This window comes from Colletes gigas, unplaced genomic scaffold (genome assembly GCF_013123115.1).
Source record: "Colletes gigas isolate AHSC1104 unplaced genomic scaffold, ASM1312311v1 Colletes_gigas_Sc00002, whole genome shotgun sequence".
In the NCBI taxonomy this organism is placed as follows: Eukaryota; Metazoa; Arthropoda; class Insecta; order Hymenoptera; family Colletidae; genus Colletes; species Colletes gigas.
In genome coordinates this window covers 4973932-4991789 of record NW_025106631.1, presented here as the reverse complement: position 1 = coordinate 4991789, position 17858 = coordinate 4973932, and the positions used below count along the sequence as shown (strand labels likewise).

At 42.1% G+C, this 17858-nt stretch overlaps 1 protein-coding gene across 6 annotated transcripts in view; it reads left to right on the top strand.

Moving 5' to 3' along the window:
* Window positions 1-17858, top strand: part of LOC122399260 (four and a half LIM domains protein 2) — a 138946-nt gene that overhangs the window by 79267 nt on the left and 41821 nt on the right. For 4 of the 6 annotated variants that reach the window (XM_043399840.1, XM_043399815.1, XM_043399850.1 and 1 more), the window contains 3 exons: window positions 6763-6937; window positions 8096-8329; window positions 8489-8698. In XM_043399840.1, the coding sequence (XP_043255775.1) occupies window positions 6763-6937; window positions 8096-8329; window positions 8489-8698 (619 nt within the window). Of the gene's footprint in view, window positions 1-1419; window positions 2156-6762; window positions 6938-8095; window positions 8330-8488; window positions 8699-11574; window positions 11807-17858 lie in introns of those variants that run through there. The other 2 variants (XM_043399824.1, XM_043399877.1) reach the window with 2 other exon arrangements.

Below are 17858 nucleotides of genomic sequence, written 5' to 3'. Positions count from 1 at the left end.
CATATCTTACCGGCGTCTTAGCCCCGGTTGCTCCGCGGTGATGAACGATTTCGCCCCGAAACTTCTTAGATTCGAGACCCGCCGATCGTTAATTTCAATCTTCGCTGCGTTTAATTTTAGCCACTTACTGGCAGTTGATTTATGGGATCGTCGGAAACAAACGAAACGCTCGCGGGACCCCGAACGGTCCAGCAAATTTTATTTACAAAATATGATCCACGTTGCGATCCGTTCGTGAATTCTTTACGATTCGATTTCATATTTTCATTCGTTGTTCGCGAAATTTAAAAATATCATCGAAATTATTATTAGGAAAATGCATGGAGTCTGGATTTATTCTGAAACGAGTAAAAAGCAATCGTTATGCGTTTACAAGGGGTCAGGACAATCAGACATAGATCATTGTCATTAATTTAAGCCTGTGAATTGTTGTATACTTGTATATTTTTTTTACGAGTTATATAATATTCGATAGATTTGTATTATTTCAAAAATCGACAAAAAATTATTAATGAGCTTTTTTAAATGAATATTCACATACCTCTACAAATGTGCTAAATAACGATATAAATAATAATGGGAAGTATTAGATTTGTTGTATACTTGTATATTTTGTTTACAAGTTATATAACATTCGATAGATTTGTATTATTTCAAAAATCGACAAAAAATTATTAATGCACTTTTTCAAATGAATATTCATATACCTCCAGAAATGTACTAAATAACGATATAATTAATAATGGGAAGTATTAGATTTGTTGTATACTTGTATATTTTGTTTACAAGTTATATAACATTCGATAGATTTGTATTATTTCAAAAATCGACAAAAAATTATTAATGCACTTTTTTAAATGAATATTCACATACCTCCACAAATGTGCCAAATAACGATATAAATAATAATGGGAAATATCAGATTTTCCATATTGATTGATAGGTTGGAATGAAAAATTGACTTTCGCGACCACTTTCTGATCGTCTTAAGATTTTATATCATCCAATGTAATATCGATAAATAATTATTATTGTTAGCTGAATGAATATTCACGTACCTCCACAAATGTGCTAAATAACGATATAAATAATAATGGGAAATATCAGTATCCTACGAATACTAAAGCGAATCCCGACAATTGTCATGCTACCGCGTTCCCAAGAGTAATCCTATATGCGCGAACTTTTACCCTTAACTAGCAGTTACACCATTAGTCGAACAAATTAGAATCCCTACAAATCCATTCCCAGACAAACTGTAACCACATAGAATCGTCCATTTTGCGAGGAATGGACGGGAGATGGCACGGGGCAGAGAATCCTCTTCCGGGCGAGAACGTTCGATCATCCCCCCCCGTAAACAATTAACTATTTCCCCAAAAGAGAATATCTCACGATTTTCCAGAGTCCACTGAACTTTCCACGTTTTCGTTCGGTCTGGAATACCCAAAACAACGTCTCGACCGCACCTGAGAGATTTACCAAAAATTATCAGATAATTATCCGGTGAAAAGAGTCCTCGTGGACGATCTGCACCTGCAGGAGCCTCGTGGTCCCAAAACGATGAGGATCGAGGGTTCCGTGTCATCCTGAACGACAAACTGCAGAGGCGTCACACGACGCCGCAGCTGTTGCCGGGCGCGGGCCCCAGGATGAGTCCGAAAGGACCCAGCCAAGATGGGCCCAAGATGGAGGTGAGGGTGTCCTGCGCCACGGGGCCCGGCGGGGAACCCCAGGGGATCCGTGTCAAGATCCCCGAGCCCAAGAAACGACCTATGAGTCCTCCGATGTTGGAGACGATGCGCGCCAGGTGTCCCTCGGTACCTGAGAAGGAGTTCTACCGGAAGACGTCGTCCCTGGACCGTCGCGACAGGTACCCCACGTTGTCCGGGGCGGAGATCAAGAGGGGAATGATCCCTGGGTCCGTGGACGCGCCCAGGGGTAAGAGGAACCCGATGCTGGACAGGAAGAATCGTTTCCCGACGATCTCGGGGGCGGAACTGAAGAGGAGCCTAGCCATCGGCAGGTGCCCGCTGGAGGACGGGCTGGACCTCAGCCTGGCCCCGTGGCCGGGCATGAAGTGGGCCTGCGTGAGGGTGTTGCATCTGTACTGTAAGGTGTTCGACCAGTTCGAGCTGTTCGAGCTGATAGTTAGGTAATTGAGCTGAGAATGCGCATGGCCATCCCCCGAGGACGTTGTTTTTGTGTTTCGTGTGCGAATCTGGCAGTGGTTTTCGAATTAGATGCATTGTAACGGAGCTTTTAGAGCTTTAAGAAGAAAAATATCGCTTGCAAGGTTAATTAGCTTTTCCTGTCTCGTCGAATGCTGGATTTTGGCGATCTAATGTTTCGAGAGAATACGGAGTATGGTGTAGACGTCCCTTTGATATGCTTACGGTGTCTCGCGTCGACTAATATTTGCTCCTTCCAGGCACGTGCCATCGCGGTTGATCGATCGTTCGGAAACCGAGTACTTATCGTCCCTTACACCGGTGCTCTAATCGTCCGAAGGCGAAGTACTCGCGCGATAAGATCGCGGCCAATTAAAATTCTAAAGGTCCATTAGCGCCGCGTGCACCGTGCAAATATAATTAACCGTCGTTGGCGCGGAACCGGAGTCCCCGATGGAAAAAACAGCGTCTCCCTGTTCCTTTTTCCGGGAGAAAAACGAGCGAAAATCTTCTCGAAGATCGCCTCTTGTCTCAATTTCCGGTTCTCGATATTTTCTTACTCGCGAAGCGCGAGATAAACTAGAGATTCCTCAGAGCGATCGATCTCAAACACCCAAGCATAGACAGTGGAATTTCTATACTTAATACTTTATTTATTATTATTAATTATTTATTCTTTCTATAATTATCATCTTTCTAGTTTAACTATCTTGGAAGATATTCAATTTTCCAGCCAGGAAGCAAAGAAAATCGCGAGGATGATTTTATGCGTCGCTTCGCTGGGGACAAAATTCAGTCATATAGCGAGGGACTACTGTACGCGTCGTTCGAGTCGACTCGACTCGGTTTGTTTCGTCCAAAAATTATAAACTGTAGCTTCGAGGACGTCTCTTCTTCTTTCGACGTCTCTTTTTCCGCTACACCGCGGAATTAATACGAGTCGACGGGCGTGGCCTCGATTTTTTCGCTTCTTTTCGGATTCCGGTCGAACGACGCCGCTTACAAGCGGTTTACGCGTGTACCACCCATCGTGGAATGTCGAGACAAATCGCTCGGTTTATATATCGTCCGGGGAATTAATTGCCCCGGTATAGTTTCGCCGACTGGACCAAAAGACGCAAATAGGCGCGCGAGACATCGTAAATTTTTACGTCGCCGTAACGCCCAGAGATTTTGAAATGGTCACTTTGTTGCGAAATAATGATCGCGTGTTCGTTAGTCTGTCGCTTTCGAAGCGATTTTCGGGTATTTCTGGGACCCTGGATGCTTTGGAATCTTCAGAGACACTTGAACAGAGATATCTTTACGTTGTTAATATTGTAGCTAATATTGTTTCAAAAATAGTACCGAGTTTCTAATAGATACATAGGAATATTAAATTATCGTGAGTTTCTTTGCGTGGAAATTTAAATAAATATAAATTTAAATTTTTAAATTATCAGTCGTCAACATCAGTTGATTTTCGAGCCTCGAATTCAAGAAAATAGTGATAGGAGTATGGTTCTACGCCTCTCTGCCGGGGAGAGATTCGGTCTTATAACGAGGGACTACTGTACGCGTCGATCGATCGCGCTAGAAGAGCGATCTGTTAATTTTCTTTGCACGGTGGACCATTTTGGACAACGAGGGTCCCCATATTGGAGGTTCTATTGTAAATTGAAACGATTCGTTCGATAACCTAGATCCACGCGTATCCAAGAAACAGCGTTCTTCGTCAAGATAATGCGAGGGACGCTGGGAGAACGGAATTTTGGGACACTCGAGGAACCCACACACCCTTCTTCGATGCTCTCGGTATCTCGCCCATTCTCTCAAACGAATTCTCCCCCTTCGGTGCTTATTTTTTACGAACTCCGTACGGATTCGACAGATAGACGAAAATGGCGGACGCAGGGAGCTCCCCAATTTCACGTTTCATAGTATTCTTCGACACCTCTGGCGATTAAAATTTATTTTACATCGAATTAATATTCTACTCTACAATTCAAATAGTCTTATTTTTTCTTTTTTTAGTCGTGTATTTCGATTGATGATTTCAGTCAAGGGTTAAGAAATAAAATACGCTTTTCAGACTCTGGTTTCCCAACGATACCATAAAATAAAAATTCTGACGCCCACAGATGCATGTAAAGATATTTTTTTTCTCAATTATTATGAAATACAGATTTCTTTGGGGGCTATTTCGATACTATTTGAAGATTGTAATTTAGGGGTGAGAATCGATGGTATCCCAGAGTAGTCCATAGAGCATCGATCGCTGCAGACCCATCATTTTGCTACGCAAAAGCTCACGAAGACCGCGTGCCACATGCTAATGGTCGTACGTCAATCGTATATAATCAAGGGGATGCATTTGCCAGCATTCATCGTCGTTCCACCGCACCCTTCCGGATGTCGAAGGTCGTCGGTGGTGCTAACACGACCTTCCCTTCCCTATATTTTCTGCATTCGTCGTCGATAATACAACGATAAGGGGTCGGTGGATAACTCGCGCGACGGAGACCCTTATCTCGCCCAAGGGGGGGGAGAAAACAGGGGCGGAGAAGAATAAAGCACCGCGGAGACAGAAGGAGTACCCTCGTAAATTCACCAATATTTTCTATCCGTCCGTATATTGAACAGAAACGAGGAACATTTTGCGACAGTTACATCCCCCTCCAATGGCGGGACCCCCAAAATAATTTACGTTTATGTTAAGAATAATGAAAACGATAAAACTATTTTATATTTATTATCGAAATTTGCATGATTAAATTACAAAAATTTTAATGCTGTAATTCCACCATTTTGTCTTCTATATTTTAGTGCATTTTATTTAACCGATTTTTTATTACAAACGAAATGAAACTGACTTTATAGAAGCGTACTAAATTATAAAAATTGTAATGTTAGGAACCCAACAATTTCATCACTTTGTCTCCAGATGGCAAACTAACTTTTGCAAAGTCACAATGTGGATATTATTATAAACGAAATGAAACTGACTTTATAGAAGCGTGAATTTGTACAGGTAGGAGTAAATTAAATTACAAAGATCGTAATGCTTGTAATTACAGCATTTTATTTTCTGTGTATTCGATCCTCCAAGTGGCAAACTAATTTTTGCAACGTTTCGACGTGGATTTCAAACACTTTGCCGCGTTCCAACAGCCTCGAAAGACCACGCGGAAACGATTCACGGGGATCGTCGCGGCACCTTTCAGGAATTATTCCTCCGGGGCGCAGCGAAACGGCCACCGTAATGTCACGTCCATAATGTCAGCGAAACGGTCGCCTTGTTTGCCGGCGGACCGTAACTCGCGGAAAGGGCTTTTCAACGACAAACAGTTCCCCCGTACCGTCTCCTCCTTTTTGCGTCCTTGTTAAGGGGCGATAACACGTTGAATCTCTCCCGTCGACGTACGTTCGCCGATATTTTACGAGCCACCGCGAGACCGTCGCGCCGAAGGGTGGATGCAAATTAACGTTGACGCCTCGTTAACTCCGCGACCGCGGAACGCAACCAGCCAGGATCGTAACTCATTCCAATTCGCCGTCCTGTCCTACCACGAGGGTCCTTTGCTCTCCTTCGTTAGCCAAACCCCCGTCCACCCTTTTTTCCCCACCAAAAGTCTCGGTTTAAATCATATTTTTTTCACTCGAACCATCTTATCTCCCACCATTTTATTTTATAATATAATCGTGTGTATTTAAAACCTTGATGGGGGGAAGATAATAACGAGAACATTGTTATTTTTCAACCCTTAACCGGTATCGTATTTCAACACCCCCCCACCTAAGTACTGAATTTTCTTTTTCTTTTGATGTCGCTGCTTCTGATTTTCAAATAATAAAGAAAAAATTTCTACTCACTGATTTAAAATTTGTGATCCTCTTTGAGTCGACCATTTTGAAACTTCGTCAAGTAAAAAGTGTTTGTAATTTTTTAACTGGTGAATGAAGCCTGTTTGATATTTTTTTTTCGCTTGGCGGGAGGATAAGTGGAAAACGTGAGTCGTTCGAGAAAGACGTCGATGTTTGCATTAATTAGACGATTAGCGGGAATCGTGTTGCGGAGTGAGCGCAATAAAACTCGATTAGAGGCTTTATCAGGGCCGAGGCGTATCTGGAGTTAATGAAACACCACGGACAAATATTTATCGTCCGTGATATCCTCGGTCTAATAGATACGTTCAACAAGCTGTTAACGTCCGCTCCACATACACACGAGGGCACTTTTCTAAGCAACGGCGAGACATTAATCTTCTCTCTGCTCGCTGGAAATCTCATTTAACTGTGATTCTTATCTGACCAGCAGAATCGATTTTTTCACCATCACTCTTCCTTACGGTTGGCCCCCTTAACAGTTACAGAATGGAATACGATTTTTGTTAATTTTAATCCACCCACCCGTAACCCTCTGTGTGTTTTAAATCGCGTCTTTGAACTCTAATCTTATCCAATTTTGTGTGGAAATTCGTCACGTTGTTAAATTAACTAAGGCTCTGGAAACTTTTCTATATCGTTTGCCAGTTTTGTGAAATCGATTTCGAAGTTTAAAATGGTCGATTTTTGTTTGTTTGTTTAGTTCAGATTCTGTTTTCTGTTTCAGGAAGAATTGCACGAGCTGCAAGTGTCCGCGGGAGGCGCACGACGTGTGCCACGAAGAATGGGTGTCGGTCAGGTCTCGATTGGGCCTCAAAGGCGATGAGTCCGCGTTGCCAGTCGGTTTCGATCCCAGGAAGAAGGGCCTGGCTTGGGCGCCACCCGGTCTTCCGGCCCACAAGGTCGGTAATATTTCATCCAACGCCCCCCGATTGTCCATTTAACGCGTCGATTATCAGGCACAGATAATATAAAAACTTCTATGTTGACTTACAAATCGGAAATCAATGTGTATTTTCATTTTGTCTTTTATCACAATTTTTTAACAGGATTTCCGTATATCCAATAAACGATTTGATGTCGATATCGAAACGATACCGGGCTCTAACGAGATATAATAGGCTCGTCGGAACGAGCTGTTCCGCGTTCGCGGTTAAGTAGTCGGTTTACAAACGGCGACGAGCGCGCGCGTGCTTGGCACGCTCCCAGTTTTCAATATTTTCCAAAGCCCTCAGACATAAATTATCGCCCCGAGGCTGGTCTTTATCACCGCGACAGCAGATGCTTTATCGTTCGACGCGTTTCCTCGATACGTTTAACTCCCGTACTCGAACGATAACTTTAACGTTAGATTAGGACTCGAGTAATAGAATCACTCGTTTATATCTATTCAACAACTTGACAGATCGGGCGATCGACTGAGGAAGATAGTAAAAAAATTTATATCTCTGTCGTATTTGTACGAGGCTATCGTCGATGGATAGGCGAGATTCTTCCGATTAAAATGAACCCAAACACGACCACTTTCTGACTACTTTTAGTCACACATAATTTACAGTATTTCAGAAATTAGTATAATAATCTGGAATTAAAAGTGTTCCGAATATAGCCGTGTTTGGACTCATTTCCATCGGGATAACATCGCCTATCTGTTAAGAATACTCTCTCAACGGTACTCTAAAAAATGCTATATTATTCGTATTATAGTCATGAGATCATTATCGACGATGTTTTCCCGATGAAAATGAACCCAAACACGACCACTTTCTGACTACTTTTGGTCACACATAATTTACAGTATTTCAGAAATTAGTATAATAATCTGGAATTAAAAGTGTTCCGAATATAGCCGTGTTTGGACTCATTTTCATCGGGATAACATCGCCTATCTGCTAAGAATATTTTCTCAGTGGTACTGTGAAAAATGTTGTTGATGAAAATGAGACCCAACGGGGTCGTGTTTGAAACCTCGCCCAATTTATCGACAGTCTCGATTCTGTTACTCGTGAGCGACGAGTCTTATCTCGCTGACTGCAACAAGATCGATTCACCTGTTGCAGGTGGAAGAGTACTTTTCCATGCTGCCAGAGATCTCCGTGCCGCGGCTCGGCACGCCCGGAGAAAGATACAGGGACCGACAATTAGCGATTCAGCTGCCTAAGCAGGACTTAGCCACAGCCTACTGTCGCCACTTGAATCCGAAACGCGCCAGCAGCGCTGACGACTTTATGGCCGCGAGGAACGAGATCGCGCTGGACATTGGGAACGTGCAAGAAGTGCTCGAGTGTGATATCGTGAGTTTCCAAATGAAATACCTCGATACAAGCACACAGACGTATCTGGACGTGTTGCTTTATCGAGGGAGGTCTGCTCGTAATCGAGATGGATCCACGTACAATCGTGGATGGAGTTGCGACTTTATTTCTTATTCAGTTTATCGTGTTTGTCGGCAGGATTGCGGCGCATGCCACGCGCCCCTGGAATACGGAAGTCTCGCAGTGTCAGCGAGCAAATTGGATCTTCTTTATCATCCGAGGTGCTTTCGGTGCTCCGAGTGCAAGGAGCTTTTGGTCGATCTCGCATACTGCGTGCACTATGACACTCTGTTCTGCGAGAGGCATTACGCCGAACAGCTGAAACCCAGGTGCGCGGCTTGCGACGAGGTTAGTACATTTTTAATTTCTGTTTTTCGAATTCTCAAAGTCCCCCTGCAGGATAATAAAAAAGACTGTTTAGACGTCAGCGACAATTATCAGCAAAGTCTTAGATCGAAATTTTTCGGCGAAAAAAAAAATTTCAAATCGTTCCAAAAAAATTATTTTCAGTTGCAGGGGTCAATTACAATCATTTTTTGTGAATAGACATAACCCCGAAATCCTACGCACTTTCGAGAAAAAAATTCGAGTAGGTGTTGAAATTTTTCCTCAAAATTAAGAAATTTCAAATCATTCTAAAAAAATTATTTTTGGTTGGAGGGGCCAATTACAATCACTTTTGGTGAATACACTTACCTTCGAAATCCTACTCACTTTCGAGAAAAAAATTCTTTACCGATAATATACTGGGTGGACAGAATTTCATGCGTATGTTTAAAACTCGTAACTCTTGAGTGGATTGTTTCAAAATGCAAATGGTAATGGGGCTCTGGAGTATACCTCGTCTGTGATCAGACGAGAATATCGTTCGTCGATGAGGCAGGGAACTGGAATAATCCTTTCGGGAGAAAACGAAATGTCAGTACCACGAACAGGCGTTAAAAAGAGTGATTAGTATCAAGCAATTGTTGCTCAGTAGTGGTGAAAGATTTAGTTTGATCATCTTTAATAAAATATCTAAAATGAAAGTAGGGACGGTACTCGACTGCCAGTGTTGGTCTGCATCAAAACGTCTGTATCTACTGAAACCATCCTTACCGACAGCAGATACTCTTCGACTTTCGATTATGCACTTATCGATTGCTCGCAACGTATGTATCTCGAGACGCGTTTCAAACTACAACGCGGGAAGCTGAGAAGCGCTCGACTCGACCGAACAACACTTTCCCCGTTTCGACGATTTAAACGAAAAGAAAAACAATAAATAGTTCGCGCTTATCTTTTCTCGTCCCCGTTTACGGTTAATGAAGGACCAGAATCCTGACGGAGGTGTCTCGACATCCTTTCGCCAGGCATTTTTATCGCTCGTACGACATTGCCTTCGCATTAAGAAAACCTGAAATCCCGTCGGCGACCCAAATGCACCGACCGGCTGTCAAGGTGCGCATAAATCGCGATTCGTGCCAAGCTCAAGCGTTTTATTAGCTCGTAAGTTAACGAGACTCGTCGGTCCGTGTTTTCATGTACGATCTATCCGACGATATTGATGAGATTCCAGTAAATTCACCGTCGAGCACCGTAAAAACGGGACGACGTTACGCGTTTCCATTTTATTATGTGTTTACGAAACGATTTTTTTAAAACAAGGTCACTTTACAACCTAAATTCTTCTCACAATTCGAAACATTCTTTATTTTATATTCGACAGGAATTTCTGTCAATTTCTTTCGATTGATCTTCGATCTCTAGACAGAGATAAAAGAACCAGTGAAATTCCTTTTTTGGCAGAGTTGTCATTTCGTACAAATTGTACATTATAATTTAAATCAGATTCTATGAAGAATATTAGTCAAAATTAGAATGTTACAATTAAGTCAAGATTCATAATCCACTGCAAGGCGAATATTTGACGACAGTTGTGAGCTTTTACATGAATTGTGTCTCCAATTTTTTGATTATACATAATTATCGATGCTCGTGATTTTCAAACTATATCAGTGAACTTGTAACGCGATATCTGGTTTCATACATTCGACAAATATATACCGGGAGATTCCAATGAAATTCGCGGCCATTTTGTTGACAGTTTTTCATCCCCCGAGCCGCGAACACGGTCTCTTGACGGAACGATCAATTACGCGGGACAGTTTGGACAGCGTTTGTCGGTTAATCGTAAACAATCCGAAAATATCTGGAGCATAATGATATTAAGTGTCGCGCAATGGCGGCGGTGTTGTTCCGTCGCGTCGCGCGGGAACTGGGCCGGTTTCGGCTTTATTTAGATGGACGGAAATAGGAATCGAGTATCATACACGCTTGTTCGTCACCGTACGGGCTGCGCAATGCGAATTATGTTGCAAAAACGTGAATAATCGACGACGATTTGACGAAACTCGCGACCGTTTTATCTCCGACTAACCGATGACTAATATCCAAATCCTGCACGCTGGTGTATTTTCGAACCCTTACGGGTCCAACGAAATCGAAAAAATTTCTCGCATACCACGATTCTGGGCCAAAGGAACCATTAATAATCTTTCATTTTTAAAATTGCAATTTAAAGAATTGTTATATCTTTCTTGGTGCTCCGATTCAAACTTTCCTTTTGTAAAACTATCCACGTGAATACTTGTTCTCGTGATTTTAGAAATATAACATAGAACATTTCCAAGTCGTATACTTTTGATATTGTCAGCGTTGCAATGCTCAGCGTGCAGTAGTGCCTCTCTTATTGCAATCTAGTTGGGTCCGCCCAGATGACACTTATTGTTAGAGGAGTTTGGTGTCACTGTTCTTGGAACTGGTCGAACACGTAAGGTTCAAGACTACTATGGAAGCTCTTATTTTACCGTTACAATTGCTACCCGGTTAACTGTAAAAATCTCTTATTCCTTTTTCTAAACCGTCGTCTCCATCGAATTTTCCGCGCGTTTCCGGATTCGGGATCGAGAGCTCGTTGTGGACGATTTATTTCCTTAAAACGTGAACTAGACAGCTCGAAGGTAGCCGGCGAAACGTCAGCTGTCGACGTTCGTTACTCCCTTCGTGCGTGTAACAGGCGTCTTGAATTGGTTTTCTTCCAACCGGAAACCCTGTCGTTTGATCGTGCCCGCGTCGGGTCGGTAATCTATTTTGATTTCTTGTCGAAGCTCCCACCACGATCTGCGGCCTGTCCAGACACCGAGAACCGTCCCCGTCTTTTATTAGAGTCAGTCAATTGGAGGCGAACCGAAAGCCGAGCGAACCGCGAGAATAATCGAGACGAAACCGCTCCTCGCCTTCTCGATCCGCCATAAACGAGGAACACGAGAGAGGGAGCGCTCGTCTCACGACTCGATTTCGCCCGTGGTTTCGATCGAACTCGAATTTACGACACGCGAGACCCTACGGAGACGGTCACGAAGGCGCTCGACGCGCGACAGTATCGCAGACGAGAAAGGTGGTCTCGAGTTTCCGGGTAAGTGAAGTGAGCCACACTCTCAACCACCACACGAGCCACCACACAGGATACAAAATCCCCCACCAACGACAACCATCGCTTCCTATTCGAGATACAATTTTACACTGCCAAGAGAAGCCGGTGCCAATGTGACTCTATCGATTCCAATTCATTTGATTAATTTTATTCTATCAGGAACAAGTTTAAAACTGTTCTAGTAGGCCAGTTAGATTCTATCGATCGTGTCACCTATGTACTCAATCACCAATTTGAATGTTCAAAACCAATGTGATTCTATCAATCGAAATCCAATCTATTCCTGCAACTTTATTCTACCAAGAGCTAGTTTAAAACTTTTCTAGTTGCCAGTTAGATTCTATCGATCGTGTCACCTATCTACTCAATCACCAATTTGAATGTTCAAAACCAATGTGATTCTATCAATCGAAATCCAATCTATTCCTGCAACTTTATTCTACCAAGAGCTAGTTTAAAACTTTTCTAGTTGCCAGAGAGATTCTATCGATCGTGTTACCTATCTACTCAATCACCAATTTGAATGTTCAACACCAATGTGATTCTATCAATCGAAATTCAATCTATTTGAGTAACTTTATTCTACCAAGAGCTAGTTTAAAACTTTTCTAGCTGCCAGAGAGATTCTATCGATCGTGTTACCTATCTACTCAATCACCAATTTGAATGTTCAACACCAATGTGATTCTATCAATCGAAATTCAATCTATTCGAGCAACTTTATTCTACCAAGAGCTAGTTTGAAACTTTTCTAGTTGCCAGAGAGATTCTATCTATGGAATCTTTTATCTGTTCAATCACCAATTCGAAAGCTTGATACCAAATGTGACTCTATCAATCGAAAGCTTCTAAACTATTCGACCAATTTTATTTTACTAAGAGTAGGTTTAAAACTATCCAAGTCAGAATCAGAATCAATTAATCGAGTCTCCTATCTATACAATCACCAATTCGAAAGCTTGACACCAATGTGACTCTATCAATCGAAGGCTTCTAAACTATTCGACCAATTTTATTGTACTAAGAACAAGTTTATAACTGTCCAAGTCAGAATCAGAATAAATCAATCGAGTCTCCTATCCACTCAATCACCAATTCGAAAGTTCGACACTAATCTGAATCTACCAATCCAAAGCTCCCAATCTATTCGACCAATATTCTACCCTACCAATGCTCTATAATTCCTCTAGTCACAATCACATTTTGTCTATCAAGTCTCCTATCTATACAATCACCAATTCGAAAGCTCGAAACTAATCTGAACCTACCAATCTAAAGCTCCCAATCTACTCTCCCAATTTTACTCTACCAATGCTCTATAACTCTTCTAGTCACAATCACATTTTGTCTATCAAGTCTCCTATCTATACAATCACCAATTCGAAAGCTTGACACTAATCTGAACCTACCAATCTAAAGCTCCCAATCTACTCTACCAATGCTTTATAACTCCTCTAAACACAATCAGATTTGATCTATCAAGTTTCCTATCCACTCAATCACCAATTTGAAAGCTGGACACTAATCTGAACCTACCAATCGAAAGCTCCCAATCTACTCTCCCAATCTACTCTCCTAATTTTACTCTACCAATTTAAGCCCCTAACACTCCCACTCGTAAATCAGAATCTACCAATCGAGTCTCCCATCAATCCAATCACCGATCCAACTATTCACCACGAATGTCCACCAATCTATCGAAAGCTCCCCCCAAGTGGACCCAACGACCAATCTATTAGCCTCCCCCGTGTCTTTCGTCCAGATTCGATCGAATCTCGCGCCTCGTCCAGCAATAAAATAGAAAAATGACCGACGGAAGCACGCGTTTCTACCTTGGTGGCGTTTGCGACGGATCGTAAAGAATCGTTTCGGGTCGTAAAGCGTTTGGGGACGAGTGTTTAGCAGGCTCGTAAATATCGCGCGGAGGGACGCGTACGCGAGCTCTTGTCGATCATCTCGGAGGACGCTCTCTGAGCCCACGGACGGGAAACAAACGGTCTTTATAGAAAAGCATGGGCGTGACGGTGACGCAACGGGTGGTTATAGCGTCGTACACGTAAAATTCCGGCCGCGTTTTCTATTTCGGGAGGCGTCGCGGTTCGCGTGTCTCGGCGTCGACCTGTCGTCGCGACGCACCGGTGCAACATTTCTTCGACATTTCTCTAGCGAGACGCGGGAGACGTGGAAGTTTAATCCACTTTGCATTATCACGTTGTTCCTATTTTTATTTATCATTTATTCGTGTCTCTCGGTAATTTTGCAATTTGTGAAGCTTTGCTTTGTGCACTATTCTCGTGTTCCGAATAAAATTGAAATTTAAATTAAGGATAAGGTCAACGCATGGTATTTTAATCTGGCAACTAGGGGCAGGATTAATTAACGCGTTGATCGATACGTTGAAAGAAGTATAAATCTGGTTTACAGCGGTTTCCAATTGTCCTGTATTTGCTAGAATGGAGCCGTAACACTGATGGTCAAGCATCGAAACGAGATTTATTCGTGGGCGTTCGAGCGTCTCCGAAATAATTCGAATAGCTCGTTAAGAGAATTCGCGGGAGTGGAAATAAATTTATCGCACGGTCGTTCGCGGTTATGATTTATTAGCCACCGCCGGAGAACAACGCGTATGACGATAAATAGTCTCGCGGAGGCCAAACATAACAAAGATCGAGCCAGAATATCTGTTTCCGTGATTCTTTCCGGGCGGTTTCCGGAAATAGAAAGGTCCAGCGTCTCGTCTACAAATTACAGAAAACTTTGTTGAACGAACGCTTACGAAACGGACTTATTCTCATGTAAATACTAAACATCGATATATTTATATTTTATAAAGTTCATTGTTCCAGTGATAGAATAGTTTCTGTCTAAAGAATTCTTTGGGTTTCTGTTTGGAAGTGTTCTGCGTTTACTGTACATTTTCTGTACAAGAGTCTAACAGTGCTGGAAACGCGAAATTAATTTGACGACACGAACGACACACGGCGCAGAGGGCCGCCGTTCCGAAAATAGCGTCGAGCTTTTGCAACGCGAAGATGAATGGCGTGAATTTGGGTCAGCGGGGTCGTGCGACTAAAATAATTAAGAAAGAGTCGAACAACCCCTGGCGGACGAAGAGAGTCGTCGGAGGGTTTCGTTGCTACGAAAGTCACGCGTTCTGCCTTGGTCTTTGCTCTTGACCGCTTCCGGGTCACCGGGATGTTCGACCCGTTCGCCTCCTCGAGGTCAACTGCAACAAACAATTCGAAAATTTGTTATATCATTCGATAAGGGTAGCCACGACACAATATTTTTAATATTTTAATATTTTTAAACGGTTGAAATGACTTTTTCAAAGAACTCTGCCTACTTGTGGGATCGTAACGAAATCGATCTTATTTTTGTTTTGTCGTTTTTCGATCGGTAGATCTCTCTTAAAGAATATTCATTATTTCCCGAATTAACAGAAGTGACAGAAAATTTCACAATATTTATATTGATACAGCAATATTTTAGGATACAATAAAGATTGTAATAACACGGGAGTCTGCGAGCGTTTTCTCACAGAGTTTCTCGACCCCTGAAATATTTCAACATTGGCCACGGTTGTTCGATAAACAAGTGTGTTTCTAAATGGTCCCGAAAATAAAAATCCGTGGAACCAAGCAGGCCAGGCGATAGATCCTCATGGATCTATCCGTCCGTTATGAAATCGTTCCAGAAGCGTTCGGCTACTTGGCTGAAATGTGATCGCGATCCATAAATCACCGTGCGACGTGCGTCTAATGGAACTTCTTCCAATAGCTCGCATAATTAATTACTGAAAAGATGGCACAAGAGCACATTTATCATCGAATATTTTTTCATCCGTCGAAACAGAAACAACCTACAGCGAGATAGTTCTATCGTTTCGATTTATAGCGACTGTACGAGTTAAGGAATATCTATCGTTCGTTTGATCGATCGTTGAAGATATTGACGTACGATCGATCTATTAATTTTCCATTAAGGAAAACTGGGCGTTGTTGAGCATCGTGTAGAACTAGTTTAGTTAAACCAGTTTTAACAGACCCGGTCTGTCATTAAGTCGTACTACAATAATAGCTGTTGCTCACGTACGAGATTAAACGGGACATATGTTTACACGAACGTTTCCCATTGTCTTTGCGTCCTCGATCGACCTAAAATACTCTAATTGTAGCATTCGCGGGTATAGTTTATTGTCTACATAAACGTTTCCACCGGTTGTTTTACGGCCCCCTGTTCGGGCAAGGGAAACTTTAATGCTGTTGCTCGCGGAGTGTCGAGCAAGTCAGGAATGAGAAGATATAAATCATCTTGAGAATCTCTCGGGGGGCCAGAATAGACCAGACGATGATTAATACTTCGAGGTTTTTAAATTTTTGGGACTCTCCAAGATCAATATTGTCTGAAAAAGGTTGGAACTGAAAGACTGATAGATTCTTAAATAGGTATGCTTATGAAGTTTCAACCAGGTGCTGATTGCAGAGGTTTGACTAAGTTTGAGAATGTTTTAAGACCAAAGAAGGCTGTAAAAGTATTTGTATTCAAAATCTTGTGGTTCTTTATGATCTCAATAGTGTTTAATTCCAATCAGGCGAAGAATGCAGAGGTACGAGCAAGTTTGAGAATGTTTTTAGACCAAAGAAGGCTGTAATAGTCTTTTTATTAAAAATTTTGTGTGGTTTTTATGATCCTGGTGGCGTTTAGTTTCAACTAAGTGAAGATTGCAGAGGTTTGAGCAAGTTTGAGGATCTTTTAAGACCAAAGAAGGTTCTAGAAGTCTTTTTATTCAACATTTTGTGGTTCTTTATAATCTTAAAAGCGTTTAGTTTCAACCAGGTGAAAATTGCAGAAGTTTGAGTCAGTTTAAGGATGTTTTAAGACCAAAGAAGGCTGTAATAGTCTTTTTATTCAAAATCTTGTGGTTTTTTGATGATCTTGATAGTGTTTAGTTTCAACCAAGTGAAGATTCCAGAGGTTTGAGTCAGTTTGAGAATGTTTTTAGACCAAAGAAGGCTGTAATAGTCTTTTTATTCAAAATCTTGTGGTTTTTTAATGACCTTAATAGCGTTTAGTTTCAAGTGAAAATTGCAGAAGTTTGAGTCTGTTTGAGAATGTTTTAAGTTCAAAGAAGAGTCTAGAGTCTTGAATTTATTCAGAATCTTGTGGTTTTTTATGAGTTTCAAAGCATTTAGTTCCAATCAGGTGAAAATTGCAAAGGTTTGAGTCAATTTGAGATTGTTTGTAGACCAAAGAAGGTGCTAGAAGTCTTTTTATTCAAAATCTTGTGATTCTTAATGATCTTGAAAGCGTTTAGTTCCAACCAGGTGAAGATTGCAAAGATGTGACTAAGTTTGAGAATGTCTTAAGACCAAAGAAGGTTCTAGAAGTATTTTTATTCAAAATCTGTGATGCTTAATAATCTTGAAAGCGTTTATTTCCAACCAGTTGAAGATTGCAGAGGTTTGAGTCACTTTGAGTGTCTTAAGACTCTCTTTGAGCCCAGAAAGTTCCATTTTTCTTGGAATGCTACCAGGAAAGATTAGAAAGGAGGCGTTTCAGAGACAAAGAGGCGGTAAAACGAACGATTCTAGAGGGTGTACGTCCACCTGGCACCAAGTGGAACGACGAAGACCGAAGGTAAGGTCGTCCTACGGTCGTCAGACACGGCTGCAATGTTTCTGGCGGTCTAATTCGGTTGGCTCGCTTAGTGGCTTCGCCGAGATCTCGGTGGCACGCTTTTCTCCGACCGTGGCACACGCGTTTCGATCATCGACCGAAATAACATTGGCATTGTTCCGTTTCCCTCCAGAAGAACCGGCTTTCGTGGCAAACCGGGTCGACTAATTTCGACCCTTCGTCGAACGTGTGTAATGTCGCGCCTTCTACGGCCGGAACCACCTCCATCGATCTTCCTCTAATCTTTCTTCGACCTTCCATCGATCCCGAGCTTTAGGTAATCGCGCTTTCGGCGACCAACGGTGAAATTAATTTTCATCCATTTGGATGGAACTGTACCGACGCGGGATAAAT